This window comes from Schistocerca piceifrons, chromosome X (genome assembly GCF_021461385.2).
Source record: "Schistocerca piceifrons isolate TAMUIC-IGC-003096 chromosome X, iqSchPice1.1, whole genome shotgun sequence".
Taxonomy (NCBI): Eukaryota; Metazoa; Arthropoda; class Insecta; order Orthoptera; family Acrididae; genus Schistocerca; species Schistocerca piceifrons.
In genome coordinates, this window is record NC_060149.1 from 231188420 (window position 1) to 231203505 (window position 15086).

The window sequence follows — 15086 nt, forward strand, 5'->3', positions numbered from 1 at the left end:
AACGAAGTACAAATGTCGGTCTGCAGGTGACACACGGCACTGAATGTTAAATGCTGCTTTTAATCCTCCTCGCGACTTGACACTGAAATCATAGCCAGACTCGATAGCGTCACACAAGGTTCGTAGAAAGAATGACGAACTTCGGCCAATATATGGCTCACTACGTTGAATGTTAAATACTACTTTTAGTTGTTACTTATGACTTCTAGTTGTGACTGAAACTATAACCAGACACTGTAAAACTGTTATTGTGAAAACGGTGACTTTTCAGTCACTGTGATTTATAATAGATAGGGGCCTACATGATTGCTTGCTCACCGCTAACCACCACACATGATATTTAATTTTGCACTTGACAGTGGTGTAACAACTGAAAATCGGTTTGTAAACAATAAACACTGTAGAATATTACACCAGTGCCGTGTGTTTCTTCATTCATAATACACGGCCTATTTAAATGTGTGTTTGGGAGTTTACGGGCGCTCAGAGCCAAGATTACCAACACGCACCTACATAAATGAAGTAGTGGATAACTTTGGAAGCTCCATAAAGTTGTTCGCATATGACATGATTGTCCATACGAAGGTAGAAAAGTCAGCAGACCAGTGAATTGCAGGATGACCTGCAGGGATCGATGATTGGCGCAGCGACAGGCAGTTGAAACAACGTTACGTAGCGTGCATAAATAGGCGAAGAAAACCAACAGTGTATGATTACTGTATTGGCAATAAATCACTGGAACAGTATAAAATGTAAAATGCCTAGGAGTAAATGTACATAGCAACACAAAGTTGAATAACCTCATAAAACTAATTGTAGGGAAATCTGGTGCCAGGCTGAGAGTCACTGGAAAAATATTAAGGAAATGTAAGTCACCCACGAAAGACGTAGCTAACAAAACACTTCTACGACTGATTCCTGTTAGTACACATTTTCCGGGACCCTTGCCAGTCTGGATTAATAGAAGAAATAGACAAGATTCAACGAAGATCGACACGTTTCGTCAAGAAATCATTTAGTCGGAGCGTGATCGTTACGGAGATGTTCAAGAAACTCCACTGGCAGACGCTACAAGAGTGGTGTTGTACAACAAAGAGAGTTTCGCTATTTGAAATTTCGAGAGAATACGTTCCGGCACGAGTCAGGCCACGTACCACTTCCTCCAGCGAACATGTTGCGTAATGACCAAGACGAGAAAATTCGAGAAATAAAGCTTATGCATATGTTTACCGATAATCATTCATCCCCTGCACCATTGCTACCAATAATACTGTTTGGCCACAATAACTTGACGATCGCGCTAGTGCTGCCAGAAGCGTAGAAGATCGGCACCACTTGAAACATATTCATTTTTCTCCGCACGCTGCCAACGTCAAGCTGCCCCTAGACACGACTCATTACGAAAGGCTGTTTACTACTAAGCAAGTTCTGTAAGCATTTGCTAAGGTGTTTACATTAGAACAAAATGTTACACAAGTTTACTTGTTCGTGTCAGTTGTGTAAGTTTATGTCAGAAACTATCTGCAAGTACTTGCTGTAGAAGTGCAGTTGTTCTTAAAAACCAAAGCAGTGTTCACTGTTGTTTCATTATTATTAATGAATAAAAATCGTGACGAAGTACAAAATAAAACGTGTTGGAGGATGTTACCAAGAAACACTATTCAATTTTCACTCAGATTAAAAACTTTGAGTATGTCATATGCAAAGTGCGAACATCTCTTGTCTACTATATAATCAAATATTCGCTAACAGGAAACAAAAATTCGGTGTGGTATCTCACCAAGAGACTGCCTTTTAATTACTCTCCGATTTTTGAAAGCTGTATTTACTACTTTTATGGCAAATGAAATGCGTTTATGTTTACAGTAACATTTAAGAAAAAGTCGGCTAAAATTTAAAGACGTCTGTACTGTCATTCTGCTTTCCTTTCTGGTGAAACAAATTGTTTAATAAACTCATTTCGCACTTTCTTGACTGGTGGTGCCAATTATAAGTGTTTAGGGGTTCCACTGGTACATTTTTTTCTGCCCATCTGTCTTTGTGCCGTTCTCATTTTCAACACTGACATTTTCGCAGCGCTACTGAACATACGCAAATTCCGTAAGCTTGAGAAAAACTTATACAAAATGACAAATTCGGTAAGTACTTGCTGCAAACTGCAAGAAACTAGAGTCAGTTTTCAGCCTGCACAGGGGTGTGTGCTGGTTTGAAACTTCCAGACAAGTTGGAACTGTGTGCCAGACCGAGACTCGAATCTGGGAACCCTGTCGGACACACATTTTTAGTTTGTCAGGAAGTTTCATGCAAGAAACTGTTTTCACTAACTAGCGAATTTGTTGAAGATGACGAAACTACCGGACGTCGACTGAGGGTGTTGGCAGATATGGTGCGGTTTCTATATTTCATTCAATTCTGTGATTGTGCACAATACCGCAGCAAGATGTTAGACAGAATCACTAATAAATATGATTTCAGGATTACGATGTTAGAGTGGTAGCGAGACAGGCAAATAAACTGCAACGACTCAATGAGGAAGACTGAACTGTTGTCTAAAAAGCAAAACAAACCAGCCGTGAAAGTGTGCGCCGTGGATAAAATCGCTGAGAGCAGAGCCTACAAAATGACCGTTTACCGCCCCACAACTGCGATCTAAATCCGACAGAGATGGCATGAGTCAAAATAAAACACAATTTCAGGGAGAACAATTTCACGGGTGGTATGTCGAAGGAAAGATAGCAGAATTTTGTTACCGATAATGCTGTTTTCCTTTCAATTACTGCTCATGACTGGCAAGGTTACTCCAAGAAAGTGCAGTAGCTAGGGGAAAGGTATTGGACATGAGATGGAATAATGGAAATGGTCATCGATTAAACTATCATCAGTGCCACGCCCTCAAGCTACGATGATGATGATGATGATCTTCAATCAAACAGAAATGACAGTGATCTTTAGTGAACATCATTTTGACAATTTTTTCAGACGCAGTTAAGTTGTAGATTCATCTACTTTCATTTTTCATTATTTGCGATGGATAAATAATACATAAGTTGTACGTAAAAATCTCGAGCATGATTATGTCCACAAATTAGGTGATTTCCGATATGACGGAAGTGTCACTTCAGCGCCCAGTCTTTCCGCGAGTGCCGCCTCCGATTTCCTGCTAAGTACAAAACGCGGGTAAGTAGCCGACACTACCTTCCTCTCACCGCTCATCGGCGCTCGGCAGCCGTAGTGAATCGTCAACTTATCGTGGACAAACAGTATAAATGTAGATTTAGATGTTTGTATTGTGTCTGAATTTAAGCTAACAATCAAATTTTCTCAAATGTGGAATGTATTTTATCACCAAGTTCTAGAAGAAACAGAGTTGCTATCACAATGTACAATTCATAATCAATTACACAGCTGTTTATTTGACAGTAATGTCACTTGAACTTTTCTGTAGTGACATTTTGCCTATGTTTACTCTTATTGCAGGAGATGGTTATGAGCTGTGCAACTTTACAGTGCTGGTGGGACCCGCCCCAGCACCTGCGCCTGTGCTGGCTGCCATTCCTTGTCAACCACTGCCACTGCAACCACTGGAATGGTTCAATCCACCCACTGCCTTTGTTCATTGCCTGCCACATATGCACAGTTCCTCAGAGTCACAGGTACGGCTTTATTACTGGGCAAAAGTCTTTGTTGTGTGACACCTGACATCTATTCCAGGAGTCTCTCCTAAGAGTTTCACACCCATTTTATCTCATGAATTTGGCTGATATTGGCAACTGTGCCTTCATGATGTGCAGATGGAATCAGCTTAAACAAATACTACCCATCATGTCTTTCACGTAATGTCCATGTAATATCGACGGAAAATTTCAGTGTTTTTTCACAACACAATCAAAATGTTTTTAAAATGAATTTATATTTTACTGGTTAATAGAGCAGTCCCAAATTAGTCAACTGTGATATTCAGTGTACTAACAAATTTTCATTTTAAAGGACATTTTATTTGTAATGAGAAATAAAACAACATTTCCAATCGACACTGGATGTTGCATGAAAAATGTGATGAGAGAAATTTATTTGGTCTGACACCACCTGCACATTGCAAAAATAAAACTGCAGATGTCTTCCAGAACCCCAGAGGAAATTTACCTGATGAGTCTTATGAAACATCTCATGTCTCATAAGAGTTGTCAGGTATGTGAGTAAAGTATAGACATAAGTAAAATTTAAAAAAATAATAAAAAAATATGCAAATTTTTGAGCAGATAAGCCATAAAACAAAAACATAAGGATATCAAAATTTTAACGAATCAGAAGCATTACATTTTACACATATAAGCAGTAACATAGAGCAACAAAACTCAAATTATACAGATAATCACAGATATTAAAAAAATATGAAAATTGTTACACATTTAATTGACAATACAAGAACAAAATAACAGTTTTGATCAAAATTAAAAGTATTACTGATCAAAGATGTAATCAGTAACAGATGCCATCAAAATGTATTTTTTTTTCAAAAATTCGTCTCTCAGTAAGATATTGATTCCAACAGACACATATGAAAGATAAAATTAGAATAGATACAAAAAAATTATTCTCTTAAAGAACAAATTAATATAATGAACGGAATAAAAAGTTTCATTTATGAATTGTCCTTTTTTATTAATTCATTTAAAGATTATAATACTTACTGTAGTACGGGGTAAAATAGGACACCTTTTTTCATTGATGCTTTCTCCAATGAAACTCAAGTATACCTATAAATGTTTATGTTCAAAATCCTGGTGCCTTTGTAGCCTGTACATTTTGTGAACATTTTCAGTTTAGTTTCCCATCTTACAGCCGTTTTAAATGAAATTTCATGTGTTCTATGTTATCCTACAGAAAGGGGTAACACAGGACATTGAGATTTTATTTTGCAACAGAAACGTAATGAAAGCTATTCAAAATCAAGTAATATGGAAGAAAATAGAAATTTGTTTTATTTTAATATCAAGCATTGGCCATAATTTCAAATTTACATTGATGTGTGTGTGTGTGTGTGTGTGTGTGTGTGTGTGTGTGTGTGTGTGGTCTTCAGTCCCGAGACAAGTTTGATGCTGCTCTCCATGCTACTCTATCCTGTGCAAGCTTCATGATCCTTCTGAATCTGTTTAGTATCTTCATGTCTTGGTCTGTTGCCCTCTACGCTGCCCTCCAATACTAAATTGGTGATCCCTTGATGCCTCAGAAAATGCCCTACCAACTGATCCCTTCTTCTAGTCAAGTTGTGCCACAAATTTCTCTTCTCTCCAAATCTATTCAATACCTCCTCATTAGTTATGTGATCTACCCATCTAATCTTCAGCATTCTTCTGTAGCACCACATTTCAAAAGCTTCTATTCTCTCCTTGTCTAAACTATTTATCATCCACGTTTCACTTCCATACATGGCTACACTCCATACAAATACTTTCAGAAATGACTTCCTGAAACTTAAATCTATACTCAATGTTAACAAATGTTTCTTCTTCAGAAACGCTTTCCTTGCCAGAACCAGTCTACATTTTATATCCTCTCTGCTTCGACCATCCTCAGTTATTTTGCTGCCCATATAGCAAAACTCATCTACTACTTTAGTGTCTCATTGCCTATTCTAATTCCCTCAGCATGACCTGATTTAATTTTACTACATCCCATTATCCTCATTTTGATTTTGTTGGTGTTTGTCTTATATTCTCTTTTCAAGACACTGTCCTTTCCATTCAACTCTTCTTCCAAGTCCTTTGCTGCCTCTGACAGAATTACAGTGTCATCAGCAAACCTTGAAGTTTTTATTTCTTCTCCCTGGATTTTAATTCCTACTCCAAATTTTTCTTTGATTTCCTTTGCTGCTTGTTCAATGTACAGATGGAATAACATCACGGATAGGCTACAACCCTGTCTCACTCCCTTCTCAACCACTGTCTCCCTTTCCTGCCCATCAACTCTTATAACTGCCTTTGGTTTCTGTAAATATCCTTTTGCTCCCTGTATTTTACCCCTGCCATCTTCAGAATTTGAAAGAGAGTATTCCAGCCAATATCGTCAAAAGCTTTCTCTAAGTCTACAAGTGCTATAAATATGGGTTTGGCTTTCCTTAACCTAGCTTCCTCGAGATCAGCTTCAACCAGTTTTTCCATTCATCTGTCAAGAATTTGCGTTAGTATTTTGCAACTGTGACTTATTAAACTGATAGTTCGGTAATTCTCACACCTTTCAGCACTTGCTTTCTTTGGAATTGGAATTATTATATTCCACTTTAAGTCTACATCTACGTCTACATCCACACTCCGCAAGCCACCTGACGGTGTGTGGCGGAGGGTACCTTGAGTACCTCTATCGGTTCTCCCTTCTATTCCAGTCTCATACTGTTCGTGAAAAGAAGGATTGTCGGTATGCCTCTGTGTGGGCTCTAATCTCTCTGATTTTATCCTCATGGTCTCTTCGTGAGATATACGTAGGAGGGAGCAATATACTGCTTGACTCCTCGGTGAAGGTATGTTCTCGAAACTTCAACAAAAGTCCGTACTGAGCTACTGAGCGTCTCTCCTGCAGAGTCTTCCACTGGAGTTTATCTATCGCCTCCGTAACGCTTTCATGATTACTAAATGATCCTGTAACGAAGCACGCTGCTCTCCGTTGGATCTTCTCTATCTCTTCTATCAACCCTATCTGGTACGGACCCCACACTGCTGAGCAGTATTCAAGCAGTGCGCGAAAAAGTGTACTGTAGCATACTTCCTTGGTTTTCGGATTGCATTTCCTTAGGACTCTTCCAGTGAATCTCAGTCTGGCATCTGCTTTACCGACGATCAACTTTATATGATCATTCCATTTTAAATCACTCCTAATGCCTACTCCCAGATAATTTATGGAATTAACTGCTTCCAGTTGCTGACCTGCTATATTGTAGCTAAATGATAAGGGATCTTTCTTTCTATGTATTCGCAGCACATTACACTTGTCTACATTGAGATTCAATTGCCATCCCCTGCACCATGCGTCAATTCGCTGCAGATCCTCCTGCATTTCAGTACAATTTTCCATTGTTACAACCTCTCGATATACCACAGCATCATCCGCAAAAAGCCTCAGTGAATTTCTGATGCCATCCACAAGGTCATTTATGTATATTGTGAATAGCAACGGTCCTACGACACTTCCCTGTGGCACACCTGAAATCACTCTTACTTCGGAAGACTTCTCTCCATTGAGAATGACATGCTGCGTTCTGTTACCTAGGAACTCTTCAATCCAATCACACAATTGGTCTGATAGTCCATATGCTCTTACTTTGTTCATTAAATGACTGTGGGGAACTGTATCGAACGCCTTGCGGAAGTCAAGAAACATGGCATCTATCTGGGAACCCGTGTCTATGGCTCTCTGACTCTCTTGGACTCTGGGTTTCACACGATCGTCTTTTTCGAAACCCATGCTGAGTCCTACAGAGTAGATTTCTAGTCTCCAAAAAAGTCATTATACTCGAACATAATACGTGTTCCAAAATTCTACAACTGATCGACGTTAGAGATATAGGTCTATAGTTCTGCACATCTGTTCGACGTCCGTTCTTGAAAATGGGGATGACCTGTGCCCTTTTCCAATCCTTTGGAGTGCTACTCTCTTCTAGAGACCTACGTTACACCGCTGGAAGAAGGGGGGCAAGTTCCTTCGCGTACTCTGTATAAAATCGAACTGGTATCCCATCAGGTCCAGCGGCCTTTCCTCTTTTGAGCGATTTTAATTGTTTCTCTATACCTCTGCCGTCTATTTTGATATCTACCATTTTGTCATCTGTGCAACAATCTAGAGAAGGAACTACAGTGCAGTCTTCCTCTGTGAAACAGCTTTGGAAAAAGACATTTAGTATTTCGGCCTTCAGTCTGTCATCCTCTGTTTCAGTACGATTTTGGTCACAGAGTGTCTGAACATTTTTTTTTGATTCACCTACTGCTTTGACATAAGACCAAAATTTCTTAGGATTTTGTGCCAAGTCAGTACATAGAACATTACTTTCGAATTGATTGAATGCCTCTCGCATAGCCCTCCTCACACTACATTTCGCTTCGCGTAATTTTTGTTTGTCTACAAGGCTTTGGCTATGTTTATGTTTGCTGTGAAGTTCCCTTTGCTTCCGCAGCAGTTTTCTAACTCAGTTGTTGTACCACGGTGGCTCTTTTCCGCCTCTTACGATCTTGCTTGGCACATACTCATGTAACGCATATTGTACGATGGTTTTGAACTTTGTCCACTGATCGTCAACACTATCTGTACTCGAGACAAAACTTTTGTGTTGAGCCGTCAGGTAGTCTGAAATCTGCTTTTTGTCACTTTTGCTAAACAGAAAAATCTTCCTACCTTTTTTAATATTTCTATTTACGGCTGAAATCATCGATGCAGTAACCGCTTTATGATCGCTGATTCCTTGTTCTGCGTTAACTGTTTCAAATATTTCAGGTCTGTTCTTCACCAGAAGGTCTAATATGTTATTGCCACGAGTCGGTTCCCTGTTTAACTGCTCAAGGTAGTTTTTAGATAAAGCACTTAAAATAATGGTGGTAAATCTACTCGAAATATTTTCCAAATTATCCTTCAGGTGCTCAGCCACAACAGCTGCTGAACCAGGGGGCCTATAGAGACATCCAGTTACCATGTCTGAGCCTGCTTTAACCGTGACCTTCACCCAAATTATTTCACATTTCGGATCTCCGTCAATTTTCTTCGATACTGTTGCACTTCTTACCGCTATAAACACACCTCCCCCTTCACTGTCCAGCCTGTCTCTGTGGTATACATTCCAATCTGAGTTTAGAATTTCATTACTGTTTACATCTGGTTTCAGCCAGTCTGAGGGTATTTCACCTGTCTCATACATCTTGCACACCAGACTGAAGAATTTGGTCATGGCTGGCTCCCCCTAGTCCATCAGTAGTTCTAACAGAATGTTGTATACTCCTGGGGACTTGATATAATGTGTGAATTTTGATGTAAAATTACTAGTGATTTGCCATCCTGAGAATCTGTCACATTGCTCACCTCGTTGATTGATTACTGCCATCACCAATAATAAATCCTTGAAATGGCCTGGTGGTGACACTCTTCTTTTCCTTAAGATGTGGTTGATCCTTACAGCTTCTGCTGGTTTAATTGATACTATTGTTGATGGTACCAGTGGTGTAGGCTGTTCTGCTTCCGATGAAGGTGATGATTTCTGTGCTGCAGAAGACACATTTGAATCAGATATCAGATGAAGGAGGCAAAAAGGCTCAGTATTCTTGAATCTGCCTAATTAACTGAGGAAGTCTCACGTCTTACCGCCTAATGGTCTTTCCCTTGCTATTTAGATGTTGTCCAGGGAATCTACACACAATGAATGTGAGTTCTTGAATGCTCAGCAAATCTTTTCAAACTGTCTATTGGCCTTAGTGATTTCTTCATTCACAATAGAAGTGCTTTTAAGATCATGTCTGTGGGGAATCCGAATGACAGTTACTGGCATTCTTACTGTAGAGCTCAAAAGTTCTTTCTAATTGTTAATGGCTTTGGATAATTCATTCTTGTAAACATCTTTAGTGCCTCCAATCATTACTGTATGTTGTAATCAACCCAAACATACATTCAGCAACAGAAGAAGTGGTAAATAATGTTCTTGAAAGCATTATTGAGCTGTTTTCTGTGAATGGCCTCACTCTCAATTTCAAAAAGATACAACATATTCAGTTCTGCATATCTAGAGGTACTACCCCAATGATATGTCTAACACATGGTGCAGAAATGATAACTATAGTTGAAACACCAAAATTTTTAGGTGTCCTTATTTATGGAATTTAAACTGGAAAAACAGTTATTGGAACTCCTAAAACAACTAACTTCAGCCACATCTGCACTTTGACTCATTGCAAATCTTGGCAAGAGACAAATCAGTAACTTGACATATTCAGTGCTTTTTCATTCAATAATTTCATATGAAATAATGTTCTGGGGTAGCTCAACTTTAAGAAGTAAAGTGTTCATTGCTCAGAAATGTGATGTAAGAATAATATGTGGTGCTCACCCTTGATCATTATGTACACATCTGATTAAGGAGTTAGGCATTTTTCCCACTGCTTAAAAGAGTATTTATTCCCTCATGAAATTTGTTGTAAATAATTCTCTGCAGTTCAAAAGGAACAGTTATGTACATAATTGCAATACCAGAAGAAAAAATAACGTTCATTAGTCCACAATAAGTTTGTCATTGGCACAAAAAGGGATGTACAACACAGCCACCAATATTTTTGAACACCTACACATGACATGAAATGTTTAATAGACAATAAAGATAAATTTGGAGTCAAACTGGAAAAATTTCTTCTTGACAACTACTCCTCTTCTGTAGATGAATTTCTAATTTCGTGATGTGTAAAAGATAATGAGTAGGAATTATTAACTCATAAAACTATGGTAATATTATTTTAATGTAGATGATCAGCACGTATCCATATTTACATATGAATGAGTAATATTAATGTTAATGTGAATATGATTAATCACGCAAATAAAAGTAACAAACTAACTAACTCTGATTTATTGGCACTTATATATGACCAGTTGCTTAGATGAAGTGCCAATATTAGTAAGTACCTTACCATAAATTAGTCTCTAAATATGACAAGAAAGTGTTTATACATAAAATTTATAACTATTATTTTGTTACTAGAACTCTGGACCACAGAGCTCAGAATCTCCTGGAAGTCCTGAGGAATGTGAAGAAGTTATAGCTTGTGAGGAAGAGCCAACTTTTTACCCACCCCATCCTCCTGCATATGTCTATCCAGGCTATATGTTTGGGCCCCCTGTGTTCAGTATGAATGGTAAGCTTTTTATCATATTCTGTATTTGTACTGAAATTACAGTTCTTAAAATGTCAAAGGTCCAGACTATTTTTTAAGAAAAGTCTTCTCTATTGAAAAATGCATTAGTGTGTTGTGTGATAATAAGTCAGATTTGAATTTATGTACAGTAAACTTGAGATAAGAAGTTATTGTTACAAGACTATGGTGTAATGAGAGGTAATAACTAGTATCATTGTAATGCCACTCATAAATGTAAGCCATTAAGACTGACAGAAATATTTATTCTCTTTCCCTTGTTCAAGGTTAAGAAGAACATTCTATAACAATTATCTCATGGCTAGACTTCAGGTATTCCACCATAAATACATATGCATACAAATATTTTCTGAATTTATTGGTGCTAGTTTCAGCAATACACTCCTTCTAGTGTGATGTTCAGCCAGTGGGAAGGAAAAGGAAAACAGAACTACTAAGGAAGGAAAGAGCAAACATTACCAACAAAACATTGCAGTAGGTCATGTAAAAGATTCAGAAAGACGTAATAACAACTTGAAAGAACATAAGTTATATTTCCTACATCATTAAATTTTATTACTTTGAGATATAAAAACACATGATAACATAGAAAACAATGAAATCCAACAAAAACTGTAAAAATACCAATAATTGAAGTTAACTTGTGTCACTTTCATGGGCATACAAGTGATTGATACCTTAATTTGCAAGCAAGATTATAATGGTAAGTTTCCCCATGCCTACAGCATCTTCATGACAATGAGTCATTACAGAAAAGCACAGAGCACTGTACCAAAGTCATATGAAACCACAAGCCATAGGTGAAAAAGGAGGCATTGTTATCTTCTTTGCATGTTAGACACTAGTAATATTGTCTAGTTTTTATTAATTCATGTTTTTAGTGCCTGTCACAAAAAAAATCTTCAAGGGTGTAGAACAAGTCAGATTATATGATGACTATTCTTAAATTAATCTCTGACTGGCTATCAAAAAAGAAAAAATAAATTATTTTTCTATATTTCATCTGTACTTACATGTTGACATTACTTCTTCATTTAGTCACTACCTGAATTCTAACTTGTGTCGTACCATGACACCAGGTGCTTCATCCCTTCATCAAAGAGTTATGCCAGCTAGTGCTTTAGACAGTTATTGACAGCATCCTTGAGTTTATTATCAGTTTAATGAAGAGATGAAAGTTGGTTGGTGATAAGTCTGGACTATAGCAAGGATGCTGAAAAATCTCCCACCTATAATGTCACAGTTTTTCCTTTTATTAGTTTGCAGTATTTGGTCAGGTATCATTGTGAAGCAGAATGGTTCCTCCATTAATCATCCGATCCTGTTTGTTTTGGGCTGACCTTCAGAATTTCAAAAGAGTCTCACAGTAAACCTCTGCATGATAATTCTTTCAGTTTTGTGAATATCAGTAATACATCTTGTTGCCCACCTGGTTAGTCATGCTGTCTAACGCACTGCTTTCTGGGTGAGAAGGCATGCCAGTTCCTGGCATGAATACGCCCTGTGGATTAGTGTCAAGGTCTGGTGTGCCAGCTAGTTTGTGGATGGTTTTTAAGGCGGTTTTCCTTCTGCCTTGGCAAATGCAGGCTGGTTCCCCTTATTCTGCCTCAGTTACTCTATGTCAGCGATTGCTGCACAAACACTTTCTCCATGTAAGCATACACCATAATTACTCTGCCACACAAACATTTGGGTTACACTCATCTGGTGTGAGACATTCCTAGGGAGGTCCACAGGGGGCTGAACTGCACAATAACCCTGAGATGAGTGTGGGGCAGTGGTGGGGTGAGTGGACTGCTGTAGCCTGTTGTGGTGTTATAAACCACTGAGGGCTACAGTGGGGCTGAAGCCTCTCCATCATTTCTAGGTCCCCAGTTCCATACAATACAATTCATTTTGGTACACACTGTGTGCAGCACTTATGGTTAGCTAACATCTCAGTGACAACGTTATTAGGGTTGTGCTTGAAATCTGAGGAACACCATCAGAAAATTCAGGAACTGCATCACAACATTTCATACGCACAATTTTGGCGACATGTTGCATGAGTTCGTCAGTCATAACTGATTGTGTTTCTTGATGACTTTTATCATGCACATCTGTGCAACAAACCATAAATTTTCTGCTCCACTTCTTCACAACATCATCACTGACAATCTCATCCTTATCCCTACTCACAACACAGTCAATGATGAATGTTGGTGGCCCTGATTCCTGCTTGCAGGAAACAAATGACAGAACATATCTCACAACTAGTGGGAGACACAATAATACTCTTCTTTTCAGTCTGATTGCTGCTTACACATTTGAGAATGCAACAGAGAGCTGACTAACGCAATGTGACCTTCAAAGTCTCCTTTTCCAACCCCATAATCACCCTGAAACTAGAGTCATTTGTTTATTTTAAATAGCCAATCCAAAGTTAATTTATGAATAGCTCTCATAAATTAATAAAATAGAAGCAGTTATCAAAATCTTAATCTGTACATGACATGCTCCCACATCAGTACTGTTTACAACTTGTGCTTACATGAGTTGAGTTTCACAAAACAAAATTAGTAGGAAAAATTCTGCTTTGCAGGAAGAAAGGCTGCTGCTTCTACATTTATAATAAATAGCTTCTATTTGTTGTTTCTGTTTGTTAAATATTTACATTAATGCAGTAACACTCATTAAATAATTAAATCACTCTTGTGGAAACAAAATAAAAAATTAAGACTGTGCACCTAGTTCACTTCTTTCCCTGCAGCTGATTGAAATTTGCAGATTGAAATATAATGATGTGATACTCGAATATGAACAGAAATATGGAAAAGTAGTCCACAAATAAGGTACACATGATTGGCTTCCTTACTCATGAAATACCAACTAAAGACTGTAATATTTTACAGTCATACACATGTTGTGACCTCAATGCTCTGCTGTTTATGGAATTGTTTATATCAGGCACATACATTTTCATTTCTGATAGTTGCTTATGGAGAGAATGAGATTTTCACTCTGCCGCAGAGTGTGCACTGACATGAAACTTCCTGGCAGATTAAAACTGTGTGCCCGACCGAGACTCGAACTCGGGACCTTTGCCTTTCGCAGGCATGTGCTCTACCAACTGAGCTACCCAAGCATGACTCACGCCCCATCCTCACAGCTTTACTTCTGCCAGTATCTCGTCTCCTACCATCCAAACTTTACAGAATCTCTCCTGCAAACCCTACAGAACTAGCACTCCTGAAAGAAAGGATATTGCGGGGACATGGCTTAGCCACAGCCTGGGGGATGTTTCCAGAATGAGATTTTCACTGTTCAGTGGAGTGTGCGCTGATATGAAACTTCCTGGCAAATTAAAACTGTGTGCCAGACCGAGACTCAAACTCGGGACTTTTGCCTTTCGCTGGCAAGTGCTCTACCAACTGAACTACCCAAGCACGACTCGCTTTCTTTCAGGAGTGCTAGTTCTGCAGGGTTCACAGAAGAGCATCTCTAAAGTTTTCAAGGTACGAGACGAGATACTGGCAGAAGTAAAGCTGTGAGGATGGGGCGTGAGCTGTGCTTGGGTAGCTCAGTTGGTAGAGCACTTGCCCATGAAAGGCAAAGGTCCCGAGTTCGAGTCTTGGTCCGGCACACAGTTTTAATCTGCCAGGAAGTTTCAGATCCTTATGGAACTTTCTATTTATTTTTATTATTAGATATGTTACTTATTAAATTGAAGAAATTTTATGTACTGCTGCTTATTACTGTTTACCACTATTGTTGCACCATGTACAGTTTTGTTATTTTTCTGATGCAGCTTCATTTGAACTAATCATATTTCATCCTTTTCATTACCTTTTGTGTACCACTGACTACAGGTTTCAACAGAACTTAAATCCTTATTACTGTTTGTCAGTTAAAGATGTACAAATGAAGGAGGGTTATGTAAAATTGTTTCAGGTCTCACAATTCAAGGAGGTCCTCCACAGCCTCCACCTACAGAAGTAATTTCTGTGAAGCATCACAAAAAAAAGCGCCGAAGGAGAAGACATCAAGGAACTGTAAGAAATATTTTAAATCATTACAGTGGAAGTCCCTTGCATTTTAGCTTAAAGTGGCATTGAATTATAGGAGCACTCGTACTACAAAAATAACGTGTCCTCAGATACTGTTCAGCAAACATTGACTTTACTAGCACAACCAATACAGAAGCACATGTGA

General features: G+C 38.5%; 1 protein-coding gene across 2 annotated transcripts in view; it reads left to right on the top strand.

Moving 5' to 3' along the window:
- The window catches only part of LOC124721210, a 526868-nt gene that overhangs the window by 480961 nt on the left and 30821 nt on the right, over positions 1 to 15086 (top strand). For both annotated transcript variants that reach the window (XM_047246062.1, XM_047246061.1), the window contains exons 5-7: positions 3478 to 3653; positions 10724 to 10877; positions 14826 to 14926. In XM_047246062.1, the coding sequence (XP_047102018.1) occupies positions 3478 to 3653; positions 10724 to 10877; positions 14826 to 14926 (431 nt within the window). The remainder of the gene's footprint in view (positions 1 to 3477; positions 3654 to 10723; positions 10878 to 14825; positions 14927 to 15086) is intronic.